Genomic DNA, 20,941 nt, shown 5'->3' with positions numbered 1-20,941 from the left:
CCTCTGCTGCCTCTCGAGCCCACACAGGGCTGGCCCACACAGGGGCTCAGACCTTTGCGTGTCCCTGAGGCCTGGCCGGGTGACGCCTAGCAGCTGCCTTCAGACAAACCCTGTGGAACAAGAGGAGCGGTGCCCAGCCCGGGCGGGCAGGGGCCTGAGCGGGTGCTCTTTTCCGAGAGGCTACGCCTGAGCCCTTAGTAAATGCCCAGGCCCGACCACTGCCCCAGGACACAGGCGAGCTGGGCCCGAGTTGCTGGGCCTCGGTGCTGGTTCCCGCGGGCTGGACCGGGGCCGGGGCAGCCCTGTGAGGACTGCCAGGGGCTGATGGCCACGCGGCCCCCAACCCGAGGCCCAGATGTGGCCATGGATGGCAGCTCTGCATCCAATCCCACCACACGGGTGTCCGGGGATGCGAGGGCTTGCAAACTGGGGGGCTGTGTGCAAACCACGGTCCCAGGGCTGGCCCACGCTCCCCAGGACTGGCCCACGGTCCCCAGGGCTGGCCCACGGACCCCAGGACTGGCCCACGGACCCCAGGACTGGCCCACGCTCCCCAGGGCTGGCCCACGGACCCCAGGGCTGGCCCACGCTCCCCAGGACTGGCCCACGCTCCCCAGGACTGGCCCATTCTCCCCAGGACTGGCCCACGCTCCCCAGGGCTGGGCCATGCTCCCCAGGACTGGCCCAGAGGCTGTCCATCGGCCAGTGGTGTCCGCTCTCTGTGAGACGGGCAGCAGCCGCTCCTCTGACCTGCTGGGGGGACGCCTGCGGACAGTCGTGTGACGGTGTTTCCGGGGCTGCCTGTGAGAGGCCGGAGGTGCCGCCACACCGCCCCGGTGACCCGCCCACGCAGCGATGAGATGCCGTCCAGGACCCTCCGGCCCTGAGCTCACCACCTTCCCAAACCAAGCGCCCTGTGCTGGGCGGGTGGTGGGGTCCCTGCATGCCCCTTCCCTCTGTCCACCCCACCAAGACTCGGAGCCAGCGACAACTGAGGGGAAGCTCAGCCAATGCGCCCGTGTGTTTGTCCTCCAAGGACAGTGCCCAGTGGCCACCTACAGAGGGCTTCCCACACGCCCAGCGGGCACTGCCCAGGACTCAGCTGGACCTCACTCCTCGCCCTCCACAACCACCAGGAGGAAGATACCACTATCATCCCACCTCACGGATCAAAAACAGACCAGAGAGGTTCAGTAACTGGCCCAAGGCCACACAGCCAGCAGGTGGTGGACCCTCACACCCACTGTACCCAGGAGGCTGGAGTTCAAGTCCCGACTCCACCACCCGAGACCTGGGCCTCAGGATTCTCATTCCTAAAATTCCTAAAGGGGCCTCCCGCCTCCGGAAGGGCGGGGTCCTCGGCCGGTGACGGTGCGTGGGAGAGGCGAGCTCGTGAGGCCGGCGTCAGGGAGGGGGCTTTTACAATCCCTCCTCCCGCCAGACCTCTGTCCGTCTTTCCGGGGTTCAAACGTACTGTCTTCCCCTCGCAAATCTCCCTCCTAATCAACACCCGGGGTTTTCGGGGGGACACAGCCGGCTCCCCTCCCCCAGCAGCGAGCCCCTTAGCCACTCTCGGCTGCTTATCATTTCCCTCATCAAATTCCTTTTAGGTCAGAGGCCGGGGGAGGGACATTCGCTGAGGCTGAGGCCAGGAGAGGGGCCGGCAGGGACGCAGGGACCCGGGACACCGGCCTCAGGTCCCCCGCGAGGTCCCCACGGAGCTGTCCGCCCAGCGAATGGAGGGCCGGGCAGCGCCTCCTGGGCTGGGCGCTCACGATGTCACCATCTCCCCCAAACCCTCAGGCTCAGGGGGAGCCGGGGGCGAGCGCTGGGCACACACGCCCGTCTGCAGAGACGTTTTGTGAAATCTTAATCCACCGCAGCCAGCGAGGGCGGACCGGACAGCCGTGCCCTCTCTGTCCTCTGCCTCCGTCTCCTCCCCGGAGAGACGACCCCGCACCCCCAAACACAGCCCCCGGCTTTGGACGCACTTCGTACACCAGCCGGGGCGCAGGGACAGGCCGGCCCGGGGCTCCCGCCGGAAAGAAAGCAAGTTCCCGCCTCCCGCCAGCCGCCTGCCGGCTCGGAGCCGGGACATCTCTCTGGGTCTCGCCCAGCCCAGGAGGGACTGGAGTGGCTCCGGCAGGTGTCGCAATCGGGAGGGGCCTGGGTGTCAGGGCAGCGGGAGTTTCACCCCCTCCCAGACCAGCTCCTCAGGTCGGCCTGCCGGCGGGCCCAGGAGGAAGCCTCGGGAAGGAGGGAGCGGGCCCTCCCACGGGCTGCCTATTAGCGTCACCCACGTCCGCGGAGAAGGGGAGAAGGTGTGCGCGTTGCCCACAGCCAGACCGGCCGGGCCCGAGGGCTGCACAGCCAGCGGCCACTCCCCAGCAGCCAGGGGTGGGCACCCGGCAGTGCGGACGGGGCGCGTGGCTGGAGCGGGCGGCTGTCGGCTGTGGGTGATTTGGGTTTGACAGAATGTGGACTGTGGACGGACGGACGGACGGACAGAGGCAGCAGGGAGGGCCACACGCAGCCCCTGGAATCCTGCCCCACGTGGGGCTCTGCCTGCACCTGCCCACGCAGCCCCCAGCCCAGCCCACGGGGGCCAAGGTCAGGGAAGGGGGGCTGCCCTCCCTCCTGCTGATCCCACACCCACAGGGGGACACAGCGCCCTGCCGCTCCGCAGGAGGGCCGCCCACTTCCAGGAGTGGCGGGCGGGGAGCCGGGGCGCGGGCCTCCACGCGGACGGCAGTGCGGCTGGACACGCAGGGGCGGGGCCGTCCGCAGGGGAGCCGATGTGCGGGGACGGGACCTCCCCGGGCCTTCCCTGCACGTCCCTCACCCAGCCCCGGCTGGGACCCTCCTGGGAGGCATTCCCGCCCCCACAGGGCATGGGCCCAGCCTGGAGGAGGGGCTGCTACAGTGCCCCCGCCATCCGGGCACGCGGCTGGGCTCCCCGAGCCGCAGCTCCCCGCCTCGTCAGAGGCTGCGTCTCCCCGCCGGGTCAGCTGCGTCGGCCCTGGTCTACAGCCAAGAGGCAGGGCTCCGGGCCATGCTGGGAGACAGAGCAGGCCGCAGGGCCACCTGGGCGCAGGCCAGGATCTCCTCGCTACAGACAGAGCTTGCCAGTCCTCTCGGCTCTGCATGCTCCGCTGTCAGAGGGTTTTCCGAAGGGAGATGCGGTTACTACCCATTGTTCAGAAGAGGAGCCAGAGGCGGGGTCACACCCACTCACCAGCTCACACTAGTTTACACCCCTCACACCCACTCACACGGCTCACGCCAGCTCACACTAGTTTACACCCCTCACACCAGCTCACACCCACTCACCAGCTCACACTAGTTTACACCCCTCACACCAGCTCACACCCACTCACCAGCTCACACTAGTTTACACCCCTCACACCAGCTCACACCCACTCACCAGCTCACACTAGTTTACACCCCTCACACCAGCTCACACCCACTCACACGGCTCACACCAGCTCACACCAGCTCACACCGCTCACACCTGCTCACACCCCTCACACGGCTCACACTAGTTTACACCCCTCACACCAGCTCACACCCACTCACCAGCTCACACTAGTTTACACCTCTCACACCTGCTCACACCCCTCACACGGCTCACACCGCTCACACCAGCCAGCCGGGCCGAGGGCGCACATCTCCGCCCAGCCTTCTTCAGGGACTTCCCTCTGAGAGGCTGAGTGGGCCGCGCTGGGGGACTTTACACCAGGGACATGGGCCGGCACAGAGCCAGGTGGGTGCGTGGTTTTGTTGTTGCTCCTGGAGTACCCGTTGTGGAACACTGCCCAGCACCACACAGTCCCCAAGCTCCAGGACTCAGCAGCGGGAGGAAGCCTGATGCCCTGAGCTGACGGTGGGGCGGCCGGGGCCTCCCTGGCACTGACTGCCAACAGCATGCCAGGCGCGGGGCGAGCTGGGCGCTGGCCCGTCCGCACCCTGAGCAGCTCCCAGAGCAGCCGAAGACAAGGCCCATCTCTCTGCTTCCAGCTCCCTGCTGGACTCCCGTGTGCCAGGCACCGTCCCAGGCACGGGTCCCGAGGGCCAAGCACATGGGCACGGAGGCTGCCGCCCAGTGGGGCAGGCGGACCAGCCCTTGGAAGAAACAGCACCAACGTGTGAATGAAAATGTCTCTAAAACGATGTCACCACAATAATGCGTTTAAATCCTGAGCGATTACGATAAACGCGGCGACGAGAAGCCACGGGAAGTAACTGCATCTCGAGGGAGGAGGCCTGAGGCAGGCCGCGGGGAGCTGGCTGAGGAGGCGGCATTAGACGGACCGGAGCCTGGTGTGTGTGTGGGTGGGGGGGCGGGGGGGTCAGGAGGGGATGAGCAGGAGCAAAGGCTGGGGGTGCAGGGGGTGCAGGGGCAGGGGAGGGCCGTGCTGCAGGGAGGGGTGTGAGGGCGCAGCGTGGCTGAGAGGCGAGGGCACTGCCGGGGCACCCCGAGGGGCACAGGGGCTTCACAAATGGGAGTGTGGAACCAGCCCCGAGGCCCGGCCTCCCGGACGCTCAGCCTCCGCGCTGTCCGGTGCTGTCCGCTGGCCTCACAGCCCCTTGGGGACCCTCACCCTTTCCACGCGCCCCCGCGCCCTGGCCGCGCTGACCCTCCACCCAAGGCCGGCCGGGGCTCCCTCCTCTAGGTTGGATAGGGCTGTTCCCTCTCGGACCCCCAGGACTGGCCATGGCCTGAGGGCAGCGACCACGGGGAACAAAGGTCAGGAGCGGTGATGGAGGTCAAGGGTCACGCCCTAGAAGGGTAGGTTCCTCCAAAAGTGCGCCTGCCCCACCCCGTGTCCCCACCTCTCCCAGCAGAGATCGGGGAGGAAACAGGCCCATTTCACAGGTGGGCAAACGGCTCAGGAAAGCTAGAGGCCGGCCTCGCCACTCAGACGGCAGAGCTGGGACGCGTGGCAGAATCGGTACCCATAACCTCCCGAACGCCAACGTCGCCAGACTGTACCCCCAAAGCCTACGGCAGCCGCAGCACGAAAGGCAGCTGCACGCCATCCCCGCTGCACAGACGCACCAGGCCTCCCGCACAGCCCGCTCCTCCTGCTGCAGACAGACAGACAGACAGCCACCAGGCCTCCCGCACAGCGCGCTCCTCCTCCTGCAGACAGACAGACAGACAGCCACCAGGCCTCCCGCACAGCCCGCTCCTGCTGCAGACAGACAGACAGCCACCAGGCCTCCCGCACAGCCCGCTCCCTCTGCAGACAGACAGACAGACAGCCACCAGGCCTCCCGCACAGCCCGCTCCTCCTGCTGCAGACAGACAGACAGCCACCAGGCCTCCCGCACAGCCCGCTCCTCCTGCTGCAGACAGACAGACAGCCACCAGGCCTCCCGCACAGGCCGCTCCCTCTGAGACAGACAGACAGACAGACAGCCACCAGGCCTCCCACACAGGCCGCTCCTCCTGCAGACAGACAGACAGCCACCAGGCCTCCCGCACAGCCCGCTCCTCCTGCTGCAGACAGACAGACAGACAGCCACCAGGCCTCCCACACAGGCCGCTCCCCCTGCTGCAGACAGACAGACAGCCACCAGGCCTCCTGCACAGCCCGCTCCCTCTGCAGACAGACAGACAGACAGCCACCAGGCCTCCCGCACAGCCCGCTCCCTCTGCAGACACACAGACAGACAGCCACCAGGCCTCCCGCACAGCCCGCTCCTCCTGCTGCAGACAGACAGACAGCCACCAGGCCTCCCGCACAGCCCGCTCCTCCTGCTGCAGACAGACAGACAGCCACCAGGCCTCCCGCACAGCCCGCTCCCTCTGCAGACAGACAGACAGACAGCCACCAGGCCTCCCGCACAGCCCGCTCCTCCTGCTGCAGACAGACAGACAGCCACCAGGCCTCCCGCACAGCCCGCTCCTCCTGCTGCAGACAGACAGACAGCCACCAGGCCTCCCGCACAGGCCGCTCCCTCTGAGACAGACAGACAGACAGACAGCCACCAGGCCTCCCACACAGGCCGCTCCACCTGCAGACAGACAGACAGCCACCAGGCCTCCCGCACAGCCCGCTCCTCCTGCTGCAGACAGACAGACAGACAGCCACCAGGCCTCCCACACAGGCCGCTCCCCCTGCTGCAGACAGACAGACAGCCACCAGGCCTCCTGCACAGCCCGCTCCCTCTGCAGACAGACAGACAGACAGCCACCAGGCCTCCCGCACAGCCCGCTCCTCCTGCAGACAGACAGACAGCCACCAGGCCTCCCGCACAGCCCGCTCCCTCTGCAGACAGACAGACAGCCACCAGGCCTCCCGCACAGGCCGCTCCCTCTGCAGACAGACAGACAGAAAGCCACCAGGCCTCCCGCACAGGCCGCTCCCTCTGCAGACAGACAGACAGCCACCAGGCCTCCCGCACAGCCCGCTCCCTCTGCAGACAGACAGACAGCCACCAGGCCTCCCGCACAGCCCGCTCCCTCTGCAGACAGACAGACAGACAGCCACCAGGCCTCCCGCACAGCCCGCTCCTCCTGCTGCAGACAGACAGACAGCCACCAGGCCTCCCGCACAGCCCGCTCCTCCTGCTGCAGACAGACAGACAGCCACCAGGCCTCCCGCACAGGCCGCTCCCTCTGAGACAGACAGACAGACAGACAGCCACCAGGCCTCCCACACAGGCCGCTCCTCCTGCAGACAGACAGACAGCCACCAGGCCTCCCGCACAGCCCGCTCCTCCTGCTGCAGACAGACAGACAGACAGCCACCAGGCCTCCCACACAGGCCGCTCCCCCTGCTGCAGACAGACAGACAGCCACCAGGCCTCCTGCACAGCCCGCTCCCTCTGCAGACAGACAGACAGACAGCCACCAGGCCTCCCGCACAGGCCGCTCCCTCTGCAGACAGACAGACAGACAGCCACCAGGCCTCCCGCACAGCCCGCTCCCTCTGCAGACAGACAGACAGACAGCCACCAGGCCTCCCGCACAGCCCGCTCCTGCTGCAGACAGACAGACAGCCACCAGGCCTCCCGCACAGCCCGCTCCTCCTGCTGCAGACAGACAGACAGCCACCAGGCCTCCCGCACAGGCCGCTCCTGCTGCAGACAGACAGACAGCCACCAGGACTCCTGCACAGCCCGCTCCTCCTGCTGCAGACAGACAGACAGCCACCAGGCCTCCTGCACAGCCCGCTCATCCTGCTGCAGACAGACAGACAGACAGCCACCAGGCCTCCCGCACAGGCCGCTCCTGCTGCAGACAGACAGACAGCCTCCAGGCCTCCCGCACAGGCCGCTCCTGCTGCAGACAGACAGACAGCCACCAGGCCTCCCGCACAGCCCGCTCCCTCTGCAGACAGACAGACAGACAGCCACCAGGCCTCCTGCACAGCCCGCTCCTCCTGCTGCAGACAGACAGACAGCCACCAGGCCTCCTGCACAGCCCGCTCCTCCTGCTGCAGACAGACAGACAGCCACCAGGCCTCCCGCACAGCCCGCTCCCTCTGCAGACAGACAGACAGACAGCCACCAGGCCTCCTGCACAGCCCGCTCCTCCTGCTGCAGACAGACAGACAGCCACCAGGCCTCCCACACAGCCCGCTCCCTCTGCAGACAGACAGACAGCCACCAGGCCTCCCGCACAGCCCGCTCCTCCTGCAGACAGACAGACAGCCACCAGGCCTCCCGCACAGCCCGCTCCCTCTGCAGACAGACAGACAGACAGAAACCAGGCCTCCCGCACAGCCCGCTCCTCCTGCAGACAGACAGACAGCCACCAGGCCTCCCGCACAGCCCGCTCCTCCTGCTGCAGACAGACAGACAGCCACCAGGCCTCCTGCACAGCCCGCTCCTCCTGCTGCAGACAGACAGACAGCCACCAGGCCTCCCGCACAGCCCGCTCCCTCTGCAGACAGACAGACAGACACCAGGCCTCCCGCACAGCCCGCTCCCTCTGCAGACAGACAGACAGAAACCAGGCCTCCCGCACAGGCCGCTCCTCCTGCTGCAGACAGACAGACAGCCACCAGGCCTCCCGCACAGCCCGCTCCTCCTGCTGCAGACAGACAGACAGCCACCAGGCCTCCCGCACAGCCCGCTCCTCCTGCAGACAGACAGACAGACAGACAGCCACCAGGCCTCCCGCACAGCCCGCTCCTCCTCCTGCAGACAGACAGACAGCCACCAGGCCTCCCGCACAGCCCGCTCCCTCTGCAGACAGACAGACAGCCACCAGGCCTCCTGCACAGCCCGCTCCTCCTGCTGCAGACAGACAGACAGCCACCAGGCCTCCCGCACAGCCCGCTCCCTCTGCAGACAGACAGACAGCCACCAGGCCTCCTGCACAGCCCGCTCCTCCTGCTGCAGACAGACAGACAGCCACCAGGCCTCCCGCACAGGCCGCTCCTCCTGCAGACAGACAGACAGACAGCCACCAGGCCTCCTGCACAGCCCGCTCCTCCTGCTGCAGACAGACAGACAGCCACCAGGCCTCCCGCACAGGCCGCTCCTCCTGCAGACAGACAGACAGACAGACAGCCACCAGGCCTCCTGCACAGCCCGCTCCTCCTGCTGCAGACAGACAGACAGCCACCAGGCCTCCCGCACAGGCCGCTCCTCCTGCTGCAGACAGACAGACAGCCACCAGGCCTCCCGCACAGCCCGCTCCTCCTGCAGACAGACAGACAGACAGCCACCAGGCCTCCTGCACAGCCCGCTCCTCCTGCTGCAGACAGACAGACAGCCACCAGGCCTCCCGCACAGGCCGCTCCTCCTGCAGGCTGACAGACAGACAGCCACCAGGCCTCCCGCACAGGCCGCTCCCTCTACAGACAGACAGACAGACAGCCACCAGGCCTCCCGCACAGGCCGCTCCTCCTGCTGCAGACAGACAGACAGCCACCAGGCCTCCCGCACAGCCCGCTCCTCCTGCTGCAGACAGACAGACAGCCACCAGGCCTCCCGCACAGCCCGCTCCTGCTGCAGACAGACAGACAGCCACCAGGCCTCCCCCACAGCCCGCTCCTCCTGCAGACAGACAGACAGCCACCAGGCCTCCCGCACAGCCCGCTCCCTCTGCAGACTGACAGACAGCCACCAGGCCTCCCGCACAGCCCGCTCCCTCTGCAGACAGACAGACAGACAGAAACCAGGCCTCCCGCACAGCCCGCTCCTCCTGCAGACAGACAGACAGCCACCAGGTCTCTCACACAGGCCGCTTCTGCTGCAGACAGACAGACAGACAGCCACCAGGCCTCCCCCACAGCCCGCTCCTCCTGCAGACAGACAGACAGCCACCAGGCCTCCCGCACAGCCCGCTCCCTCTGCAGACAGACAGACAGCCACCAGGCCTCCCACACAGCCCGCTCCCTCTGCAGACAGACAGACAGACAGAAACCAGGCCTCCCGCACAGCCCACTCCTCCTGCAGACAGACAGACAGCCACCAGGTCTCTCACACAGGCCGCTTCTGCTGCAGACAGGGCGCCAGTCCGAGCACCGCACTGCTGTCCACGGCAGCGAAGCCAGCGGTGCCAGGGACCCCCCAACGCACTGGGGACCCTCCCGACACACTGGGGACCCTCCCGACATGCTGGGGACCCCCCAACATACTGGCTGCCTGCACCCCACAATGCTGCTCGCCCATAAGCCGGTTTATGGCTCCATCCTTCAAAGCACACTCAGGCGAGGTTCATTACACACCCGGAAACAGTTTTCCTCACGTGCCTTCCACGCGGGAGGTGATGAGAAGGCACTGACTCCCCAGGCACAGCGCGGCTTTAATGCCAAGGGCAGGAGACTGGCTCTGCTCTGCTCCCAGGGAGGGCTGGGGCAGGGGGCGGAATCGGAGTGGGGAGAGTGTAACGTCCTGGCCCCAGGGCAGACACAGGAACAGGACTCTGCACTCAGCTGGGAGTGGAGGGCGAGGGGAGGGGGATGAGGCCTTGTGGTCCAAGCTCCTTGTCAAATGCCACCTGCCCCTCCACGCTCCACTCTGCCAGCGGCCTAACCGTGGCTCCCTGCCCCCTGAGGTCGCACCCTCCTGCCCCTCCGAGGCTGCAGCCATGTGATCGCGCTAATGCGTAGCTCCCCACCGCCGGCAGGACAGAGCGCCATCCTCCGGGGCCGGCGCACAAAGCCCTTGGCCCCACACCCCCTGGACTGGCCAGCAGTCTCCCACCGTCCTCGCTCGCGTCCCATGTCAGCCCCTCCAGCTTCTAGGCCCTCCCACGCCGGGCCTGTGCATGCCTCCGTCTCTGCACATAATACCTCCTCTGTCTAGACTGCCTTTCCCCTGCCTGTCTGCCCGGAAAACTCCTATTCATCCTTCAAAGCCCAGTTCAGACATCGCCTCCTCTGAGATGCCCACGCCCCCTCTCCTGCGGGATCCTCAGCCCGAGATGTTGGTCCCCCTCCAGTCTCTTCCTCTCTAACAGCGTTGGTGTCCCGTTCCTGGTCAGGCCTACGACCCAGCGAAGGGCCAGGATGCTCCAGAGATGTTTGCAGAACGCAGTGATCTGAAACCGTGACTCAGCACCTCCGTCAACCTCGGTGTCCGTCAGGCCTTCACGTGACCAGAGACACAGAGACAACCTAGGGCCCGCGTCTCCGGATGCCTTCATGACCCGGCGGTCAGTGCAACAATAGACCCCTAACATGTTCTCACCTAAATAAAGCCTGCAGCTCGAGCTCACGTCACCGTATGGCCACAAGGATTGCGCTGATGGGACTAAATTAAGAACTCTGAGATGGGGACGTCATCCTGGATCGTCCGAATGAACCGATCTGACCACAGGGGTCCTTAAAGGGGAGAACCTGCCGGCGGGTGTGGCTCAGTGGTTGAGCGTCGACCTATGATTCCCACTCGGGGCGCATGCCCGGGTTGTGGGCTTGATCCCCAGTGTGAGGTGTGCAGGAGGCAGCTGATCAATGATTCTCTCTCACTGGAGTTTCTCTCTCTCTCTCCCTCTCCCTTCCTTTCTGAAATCAATAAAAAATATTTTTTTTTTAAAGGGGAAAACCTCTCCGAGCTCTGGTCAGAAAAAGAGGGGGGAAGTAAGGGTCAGCGAGTCGGCCCTGCGGGCTGTGAAGGCGAGGACGGCTGGAGCCAAGGAACGCAGGGGCCCCAGAGGCGGGGAGGCGGGGAGGCGGGGAGGCGGGGAGGCAGGGAGGCGGGGAGGGATGCAGCCCATGAGCACCCGGGTTTCAGCCAGTGGGACCCACACCGGACTCTGCCCTCCTGAACTGCAAGTGAATAACCCTGTGCTGTTTAAGCCACTACGTTTATGGTAATTTGTTACAGCAGCAGAGGAAAAAATAATAATAATAATAACGCACCCAGCTCCAGCCTGGCTCTTTCCCCGGGGGGTCCCTTCCCCTGCTGCACTGCCCTTCTCTGCCTGGTGAACTCCTACGCATCCTTCAGAACCCATTCCCATGGTCCCACTTTTGGGACCCTGTCCCAGCGTGCCCTGGGGTAGGCCTGGCACCACATCCCCGCGCTCAGCCGTGCCCCGCGCACGCCCTGGAGGGCGCCATCCAGGACTCCGTCCTCCCCTGGTTGGCGTGATGGTGAACGGCAAGCGCCCGGGCTCTGTTCACTCGGAATCCTTGGTGCCGAGAACAGTGCCTGGCGCACCGCCGGACGTCGGGAAGCCGCTGGTCAATGACGGCGCGGGGCGTGTATCCCTTACATCTCTCCATGCGCCACGGTGGCAGGGGCGCTGGCCTGAGCGAGAGCATCGGGCGCAATAAACAGCGCCCCCTCCCCGGCTGCGCGCACCGCACGCCCATGAAACGGTGCGGCGAAAGCACGCGGAGCGGGACAGTGTTTCTGCATCACACTGACGCGGGTTCAAAATGTGTAACACAGGCCCTGGCCGGTGTGGCTCAGTGGAGCGTCGGCCTGTGGACTGAAGGGTCCCGGGTTCGATTCCAGTCCAGAGCACATGCCTGGTTGTGGGCTCGATCCCCAGTAGGAGGCGTGTAGGAGGCAGCCGATCAGTGATTCTCATCATGGATGTTTCTATCTCCCTCTCCCTCGCCCTTCCTCTCTGAAATCAATGAAGATGTATTTAAAATGTATAAAACATGTCTCTGTCGGCATCTTAAACAGACTCGTGAGACTATTCATCTCCAGCATTAACGGGGTTAACACGAGTGGCTTTTATACCCCGTGCGTTTTACAGTCTGCAGCGTGTCTGTGACGGCCATGCACTTTGATTCCTCACGTGAGGAGCTTTCAGGGAGAATCCCTGGGAGGGACTCGGCAGCACCCTATCAAGGACCCCATAGACGGTCAAGGGCGTCCCGCTGGGCCGTGTCCTTGTTGCCACTGACCCACGAGCGGCACTTGGTGGTTTCCATTTGCGCAGTAAACCCCTGGCTCACATCTGCCTAGACACACGGGAAACCCCGCCCAGCACCCAGAGGAGACAGGAGCGGGGCGGTGGGAGAGCCCCGAGAAGGGCCGGACCCCGACAGGAGGGCTCCGGCGAGCAGACAGCTGAGCACCGTGGAGACGGGAACGGGGGACCCGGGAAGCAGGGAGGAGTCCTTGAGGCCTGGGGCTGGGGTGCAGAGGTCCCATGGGGAGGTCCCTTACCAGATGGAGCGGGGGGGGGGGGGGCAGAGAACCCTAGAGGGAGAACCCCAAAGTGTGCGGAGGACCGAGGAGACGGGCCGGGCTAAGTGCAGGCCTGAGAACGAGACTGTCCCGAGAACTCCGCAGCCGCTCCCCACGGAGCGCCGCCGCCTTTCCGCAGAGAGGCAGCGGGACGAGCGGGCGGGGGGAGGCCCTGCCGCCAGCGCACCCCGTGAGGGCCCCCGGCGCGGCTGCGCTGGCGCCATCGCCGCCAGAGAAACCAGATCCCCTGCCCACGGTGGGAAAGCTGAACCCAGAGCAAACCGCTCCAGGCAGAAGCCGCCAGGCCGCTCCGAGGAACCGGGGCCTGCCCACTTCCTGCCTCACTTTCCCCGGGAGCTCTCCGGGGGGGGGGGGGGGGGGCGGGTACACTTCCAGCCCACAGGCCTGGGGCCAGCAGAGACCATACAGAGGACACGCCACGTGGGTGAGTCAGGTGGGCGGTGGCTCCCGAAGGGCAGGTCCCACACAGGTGCCCAGACTTGGGCCCAACCAGGACAGAGACGGCCAGAACGTCCCCATCGCCTGCCGAGGCCGCAGCAGGTCCTCGGTGATGCAGCCTCGGGGAAGGAAGGCTTTCGGTATCCACTGCCCGTGGACCGGCAGGACCTGGCGGGATGAGGGCTGAGAAGAGCAGGGTGAGCACCCTGAGCACTGCTGTGGCCACGGCTGCTTGAAGGCCCTGAGTAGGGAGAGCTGCCTGAAAGAGGGAGACTATGGTGCCCGAGGGCCAGATTTGGGGCTTCTTCCAGGAAGCCTTCCCTGATTGCCACTTCCTGTACTCAGCAGAGAGGAAGTGTCCAGTGCTTCCCTGGTTCTCTTGGACCCTTCACAGTGCAGATTCTATGCCGCCATCCTGGATTGTTTGCTTATCTGCACCCACTACTGAACTGTGAGTCTTGGAGGTCGTTTATCATAGCTCACTCAAACCCAGAGCCTGGACAAATGGATGGGGAGGGAGGAAGGGAGGGATGGAGGGAGGGAGGGAGGATGAATGGATGGATAGGGGATGGATGGATGGGCAGAGATGGAAGGGTGGATGGATGGGGGAGTGAGGGGGGAAATTATGGATGGATGGATGGATGGATGGATGGATGGATGGATGGATGGATAGGTGATGAATGGGTGGGTATACAGGGATGGATGGATGGGGGATGGATGGAAGGATGTGTGGGTGGATGGTGGATGGTGGATGGTGGATGGATGGGTGAAAATGAATGGGGGGATGGGTGGAGAGATGGATGAGGATGGATGGGGGAGTGAGGGGGTGGGGGGTGGGGATGCATGAATGGACAGATGAATGGAGGAAGGGAAGGGGGCGGGAAGGGAAGAGAGGGGGCGGGAAGGTCAGCAGGCAGAGAAGAGAGTGCGAGGCCTGGAAGGATCCTCAGAGGGGGACGGAGGCAGCCAGGACCTGAGGAAGGACAGGACCTGGAGTCCAGACCGAGGGAGCAGAGGCTGGGGGCCGGGACCCCGAGGGCTTTCCTCAAACTTCCGGGACCTCCCAGCCTCTGAGACCTGTCCCGGCGCAATTTACAGCACCTCCCCGCCGGGTCCTGACCTCAGCCATCCGCTGTTTTAAACTGAATTCCTTATTACATAGACTCGAACCCTGAAAGCAATTGAGCCGGCACCGCTCTCACTCCCTATCTGCTCCGAGTCCTATTTAAGTCAAACGCGGGTCTCCATGGCGATGCTAAAGCAAACAGTGAGGCGCTGGCGCTGAGCACGCAGCCGGAGAACAGCCCACGGGACATTTCAAGGTCACGGACTGAGGAGGGAAGCGGACCTCTGACCCCCACCCAGCCAGCCTTGTACACGCCCTGCGCGTCTGCGTCTGCGTCTGGCTCAGGGCGCAGGTGAGGCCCGAGGGTCGCCAGGCGGGGAGCTGTGGCGCCAGGGAAACCATGGCCCATCCCCAGGTGCAGAGCCGCAGGGCACGGAGTCTCTCCTTCCCACCTGAGGCCCGGCTGTGAGCACCTGGCTTTGTCCGCACCGCTGCCCCGACCGCAGCGCACCCCGGTGAAACCTCCGCACGGGACCCGGGAGCTGGGGGGACGCCCGCTTGACGTCACCACCTCCGCAGAGGAGGCCTCGATGCTGCCTTACGGCGGCGAGTGCCGAGGCCCCTGCGTGGCTGTGGCTCCTGAGGCTCCATTCGTAACACCGGCCGCTGAAGTTCCACATCTTAGGAAAGAGAGGGCCCGGCCCAGGGGCTGAGCGCCGACCTGTGAACCAGGAGGTCACGGTTCGATTCCCGGTCAGGGCACAGGCCCAGGATGCAGGCTCGATCCCCAGGGTGGGGCATGCAGGAGGCAGCCGATCCATGATTCTCTCTCATCATTGATCTTTCTCTCCCTCTCTGAAATCAATAAAAATATATATTTTTAAAAATGAAATAACATTGAACTACACCAGTGATGGGCAACCTTTTGAGCGTGGTGTGTCAAACTTCGCCAAAAAACTGAGCGTAACTCGGGTAGTGTGTCACTTTGAGGAAAAAACATTATTTCGCAAATGTTTCATCCTCGGCATGCGGCCGCGTGTCATCAGAAATGGCTACGCGTGTCAGTGCTGACATGCGTGTCATAGGTTCGCCATCACGGAACTACACTCTCACCCACGTGGGTGCAGACATTTAAGTCAGGAGATCCCGAGACCTGGAGCAGGACTCACCGCAGACAGACTGGTGGCCGGAGAGAAAGGGAAGCCGGGGACACACGCTGGACACCCCGAGCCCTGACGGGAGAGCAGGCTCCCGCCGCGGAGCAGACTAGGTCAGCCGGCGGAGGCCGCCCCACGGACGAATCACCGCACACACGACGGGAGGGGAATCGGCTTCAAAGGGCAGCATGCCACCGTTGCTGTCCATTTCTACGACATACTGGACAGCAGGACATACTGACTGTGGACAGACACACACGTGTATTTAACACATAAGCACGCTTGGGAGTGACCTACACCAATTTCAGGGCAGGGTGACTCCTGGGCAGGCGCTGGAGAGGGAGCAGGGGTGGGAGGGGGGAGGAGGGGTCAGACGCAGTGCCGCTGTGTGTCTTTAAGAGATGGAGCTCCCAAAGGGAAAGAAATTCACATCCCTACAGCCAGGCAGCAGGCAGGGCTGGTCGAGGTTGGAACTGCGCCAGGCCTCCATTCTACCCGTGGTGTGGTGGCATTACCCCCAGGCTCCACCCACCGGCCCCAACTAATCCCATGACCCCACAGTCACTGGTGTGTGTGGGGGGGGGGGAGGGGGACGCTTCGATTACCTGCTGGGCTCTGCTCCCTGGTGCGAGGTCACAGTCCCAGGCCAGCGCCCACTTCCTCTCCGGCTCCGGCTGCTCCCGGGCCGCCCGCCGGCTCATCTCACAGCATCGGACCAGCTCTGCGCTCCTGGCCCCCACCCCGCCCCCCAGGCTGGCCGCCACCCCCAGGGCCTGAAACGGCCGACGGGGCGGGGGCATCCCCTGCAGAGACCAAGGCGGTGTTCCACTTGGAAACACTTCCCGCGGGTCCCCAGGGAGAGTGGGGCCGAGCAGAGAGCGGTCACCAGAGGAAGTGTGACGAGTAATGAACACGGGCTGCGCGCCCGCACCGGGCCCGGGAGCCAGGGGTGCGGGTGAGAGCCACGCCACAGCCCGTCTGGCCCTGAGGTTACTGTCGAGAGCGGTCAGGCCCCGCAGCCGGAGGCGGGCACTGCCCCAGGCCAGGCCTGCTTTCCTCCTGAAAAGCAAGGCGGTCCGCAAGGGCCACCATCAATCTGCTCCCGCACGCGGCGCTGTCAGACTCCCCGGACTCGGCCAGGGACCGGGAGAAGGCGAGCGACACGCCTGCATTTTTTATGGCGGCAACAGAGCTAAGCATTCGGATGAGCCGGCTCCAGGGGCCGGAACAAGGTGGTAAGAAAAGGGTAATGCAGGCATTCTCCGTATCAGGGGAAGAAGAACAGAGACACTGCGCTGGGTCTGACGACACAGGCCTGGCAGCAGCAAGAAGGTAAGACGGCCCTGGCCGGGCGGCTCAGGCGGGCGGAGCATCGTCCATGCACCAAAGGTTGTGGGTTCGATTCCTCATCAGGGCGAGTACGGGATGCAAACTGTCGATATTGATGTTCCTCTCTCTCTCTCCCTTCCTCTCTCTAAAAATCAATAAAGACATGTCCTCGAGTGCGGATTAGAGCGGGGGGAAGATAAAATAAACAAAGAGTCATTGCACCCAGCGGGTGGGCGGTGGGGAACTTTCTGGAAATGAGTGATGCTCCTGCCAGCATTGTTAATAAAGGAGAGGAAGCGTCTGAGCATAGAGACGCGGTGAGAGAGGAACATGGGAAATTAGAATCTGTTGGTTTGCTCGGCGAAAAGCTAAATTTAGACGGTGCGCTGTTCCAGGGACGTGTCATCTGCTCTCTCCCTCCGTCCTCACAGCCTCCCACGCGGGGTGTTTATCCCCCTCACGGGTAAGGAGACTGAGGCTCCAGGGGGAGAAGGAGCCCTGCTAGGGTCAGGGTCAGGGTCAGGGTCAGGGTCAGGCTCCCCCAACCTGCTTCTGATGAATCCTGAGCCCGAAGCCCATATACAAGGAGTCCAGGTCCCCAGGCCACGCGGCTGGCCCAGGTCAGTCCCCACCCCCGCCTCCCCGGCTCCCACAAGGACCCGCAGCCAAGTCTAACCACACCCAACTCCGTCCGGGTAGGACAGGTCACACCGGGAAGGACCGTGCGCCATTCTGACAACGTTCCAGGTCCGCTCATTCCCCGTCTCGCTGCGCTGAGGAGCTGCCGGACCCGGCCTTCTGGATGCCTCGGCCCTTCAGACGCCGGCACGCAGGAGTGGGGCGAACAAGGGGCTCAGGATCCACTCAAGGGGAGACAGGACTCCAGGGTCTCTGTCCACTCTGCAGCCAGGGGGACCCATCCTCGGACCACCTCCCTCCCAGAGGGCCCCCCGTGCCCGGCCGGCGGGGCTCAGTGGTTGAGTGTCAATCTATGAACCAGGAGGTCACGGTTATATTCCCGGTCAGGGCACAGGCCCGGGTTGTGGGCTGGATCCCCAGTGCGGGGCGTGCAGGAGGCGGCCGGTCCATGACTCTCTCTCATCATTGATGTTTCTATCGCTCCCTCTCCCTTCCTCTCGGAGATCAATAAAAAAAACGCCTATTTTTTTAAAAAGAGGGGCCCCTCCCCAGGCGCCTCCCCCGACGCTGAGCCTGGACCACAACCTCACAGAGCGGCCAGGAGAACAGAACGCGCTAGAACCGGGGCGCTCACACCGTGTCCACTCCCGTCCAACAACAAACCGCTGACCCACCCCCGCAGGGACCACCCGAGAGCCTCCCTCCGGCCTCTCCTGGCGGGCGAGCTGCTTCGAGGCTCAACGAAAACCAACCAGGACAAACAGCAATTCCTGACCCCGCAGAGCGGGCCCAGCTCCAGGCGGATTTCAACACCTTCCCGGCACCAGGCGGCCCAGCAGGAACCTGCGCATCGTGAGCCCTGGCGCCAACGGCCGAGCCAGAGCCGAAACCCACCGGCCCACGTTGCTGGCCCAGCCCGGCGTCCGGCCAGCGGCTGCGGGGTCGTGAATGGATGTCAAATAGAAGAAGCAGTGAGTTATTCCTCAGGCAACACGTCGTGGGAACCAAGATGGTTCCGTGAGGACGGGGAGCGGTGTGGCCCGCGGAGAACACAGTCCCTGCCCCGGCGGGGGGGGGGAGAGGGGGGGGGACCGGTGAAGCCACAGCGGCCGGGCGCCCGCCGCCCCTCCGGCGCCTCGGGGAGCAGGTGTAAACTGAGGGCGCTGACCTCCCGGCGCGTCCCCTCGGCCGCCGAGCGCTCGGACCACGGTCACGTTTCACCACGAACACCTCCGCGGCCTGGGTCTCCGTTTGCCAGGCCTTTCGGCTGAGCCTGGCGGAAAGGGAGCCGCCGGCAATGAGGCCATCGGCGGGAGGCGGGACCCAGGAGCTGTGCCCGGAGCTCGGAGCCCAGGGAGCGGGACCCACCTGGGCTCCCACGGCGAGCCTGCCTCCGGAGGGCGAGCGGGAGACGCAGGAAGCACCAGACGACGGCGCAGTCCTGAGCTGCCTGTCCGCAGGCTGTGCGCCCACCGGCCACGCGCCTCCTCTGCTCCCAGCCCCTCCCATTCGCCTTTTCCAGCGGAGACCGGCCGCCAGGCCGCCCACACGCAGGGCTGCACCCCTCGGAGACGCCAGGAGAAAGGACCCCTCGGGCTGACTTACCGCCACAGAGAGCTTTCCAGCACCTTCTCTGCATCTGCGTGGTAGTACTTGGTCAGGATCAAGATCACCTGTGGTGGCAACAGGAAGAGGCAGAAATCAGTGGGTGTCCAGGTTCCCAGGGAAGGATGCAATGACCCCCCCCCCAGGCTGGGGTCTCGGGTATCGGCTGCCCCCCCTCAGCCGGCATCCCCAGGCTCGGCCGCCTGCACACGGGGCACAGACAGGAGCTGGTGAGGGCCCTGACCCCTCGCTCCTGCCCTTCGAAGGACATCCCGGTCCTATGAGGTCGCCCAGTAGCTTCCACTCAGCGGGAACAATTCACACCCAGCCCTGGACAATCTCCAGCTGAGGTCAAAGGGCCCGCTGAGGTCAAAGGGCCCGCCAAGGCAGTGGTCCCAGGGTGAGTACAGGACGCACCTGGCCAAGCGTCCGAAGCTGGGGCTCTGCCCGCCTGGCACCTTGGAGAACCCGGGACACCGGCCGGCTGCTGCCACAGGGGCTGCCCCAAGCCCAGCGCAGGTCCAGCGGGGGGTGTCAGGACTTTGCCCGGAATGGCCGGCGCTGAGGGCAGAGCCCAGACAGCGGGTTGGGGAGGGCAAGCCAGGCAGCCAGACAGCCAGACAGCCAGACAGCCAGACAGCCAGACAGCCAGGCAGCCAGGCAGCCAGACAGCCAGACAGCCAGGCAGCCAGACAGCCAGGCAGCCAGGCAGCCAGGCAGCCAGGCAGCCAGACAGCCAGATGGCTGGGGCCAGGCCAAAGGTCACCACAGTGCGCACACATACACACGCATGTGCACACGCACGCAGCACACAGAGTGCACACAGAGCACACACATACACATGCACACAGAGAGCACACACATACACATGCATGGGCACGCACACACAGAGCACACACATACACATGCACATGTAGCACACACCACACACACATACACATGCACACACATAGAGCACATACACATGCATACACGCACACGCAGCACACACCCACAAAGCACACGCACAGCACATGCACACATGCGCACACACATACGCATGCACACACAGTGCACACGCAGAGCGCATGCACACATGCAGCACACACACGACACGCACATGCACACATGCAGCACACACACACACTCTTCATTGTTTTTACAACCATTCCCCCCACCCTAGGCCCTACCCAACAGCAGTTGTCACGGCAGGCCTGTGCAAAAAGCGCGGCTGTTTATAAGAATGAAAACATGCGTGTTTGAGAGCACCCGAGTTCTTCAAAACAAACACCCGAGCAGCGAGGACAGGAGGATTCCCCTGGGGGCGGGGGGGCACAGCCGTTTCCGGGTACCTGCCAGCCGCTGCACTTCCCTGCCCGTCAAATCTCCTTTCACTCGCTGCCCCCGCGGCCCCTCCTAACACTCCGGTTGCCATGGGAACCCGGGAGGTACAGTGGGAGCACCCCTGGTCCCCAGAGCAGCCCTCAGCCTGGCTAATGTGGGGTCACCACACCAACACCGCCGATTGGCTCCGTCCCGGGAGCAGACAGGTCTCTGCTCGGCGTGCTGGTGAGGAGAGCGAGCTGTGAGGAGGGATGGCACCGAGGGGACGGGAGGGTCGGAGGCAGCGATGATGAAAAACCACGCTCAGCGCGGGCCCTCCCGCTGGGAGCAAAGCGGTTCCCTCCGCCGGCCCCGCAGCCGCGAGGCCTCACCGCGTGCTCTGCAGACGGAGGCCGAGGACCGGCCGACGTGGGAGACAAGGGCCTTTTAACCTATTGATTCCCACTCGGCAGCCCCGCCGCGCCCGGGGCTTCGAGGAGCCAGAGACCGCTGGAAGGGACCCCGGGTCCATCAGGAGTGAAACCCTCAACCCGTCCTGGTCAGGCACCGCCTCAGGCGCCCTCCGCTGGCACACCGGGGCCCGGGTCTCCTCCCTCACTTGGCACGACTTCTGCCCAAAGGGCCTAACTCTGCCGCTGCCGTCACCGAGCGGGACCGCCCCTCCTGCTCACACTGCGTGGCAGTCCCCTCTTGGCCCCCTCCCTTCTAAGCTCCGGCCATTCCAGGCCCCGCAAAGCTGCTCCTCACCTGG

The 20,941-nt window shown here is 64.9% G+C and overlaps 1 protein-coding gene across 1 annotated transcript in view; it reads right to left on the bottom strand.

Moving 5' to 3' along the window:
• LOC307096575 (uncharacterized protein) overlaps positions 1-20,941 on the bottom strand; it is a gene marked incomplete at its 5' end in the record, with an annotated part of 66,751 nt that overhangs the window by 33,640 nt on the left and 12,170 nt on the right. Inside the window, one exon of the mRNA XM_079800874.1 lies at positions 18,868-18,935. Within this exon, the coding sequence (XP_079657000.1) occupies positions 18,868-18,935 (68 nt within the window). The remainder of the gene's footprint in view (positions 1-18,867; positions 18,936-20,941) is intronic.

Source organism: Cnephaeus nilssonii (assembly GCF_951640355.1).
Source record: "Cnephaeus nilssonii genome assembly, contig: SCAFFOLD_136, whole genome shotgun sequence".
Taxonomy (NCBI): domain Eukaryota; kingdom Metazoa; phylum Chordata; class Mammalia; order Chiroptera; family Vespertilionidae; genus Cnephaeus; species Cnephaeus nilssonii.
Note: the sequence above shows the minus strand (reverse complement) of the source record. Positions and strands in the feature narration are given on the sequence as shown.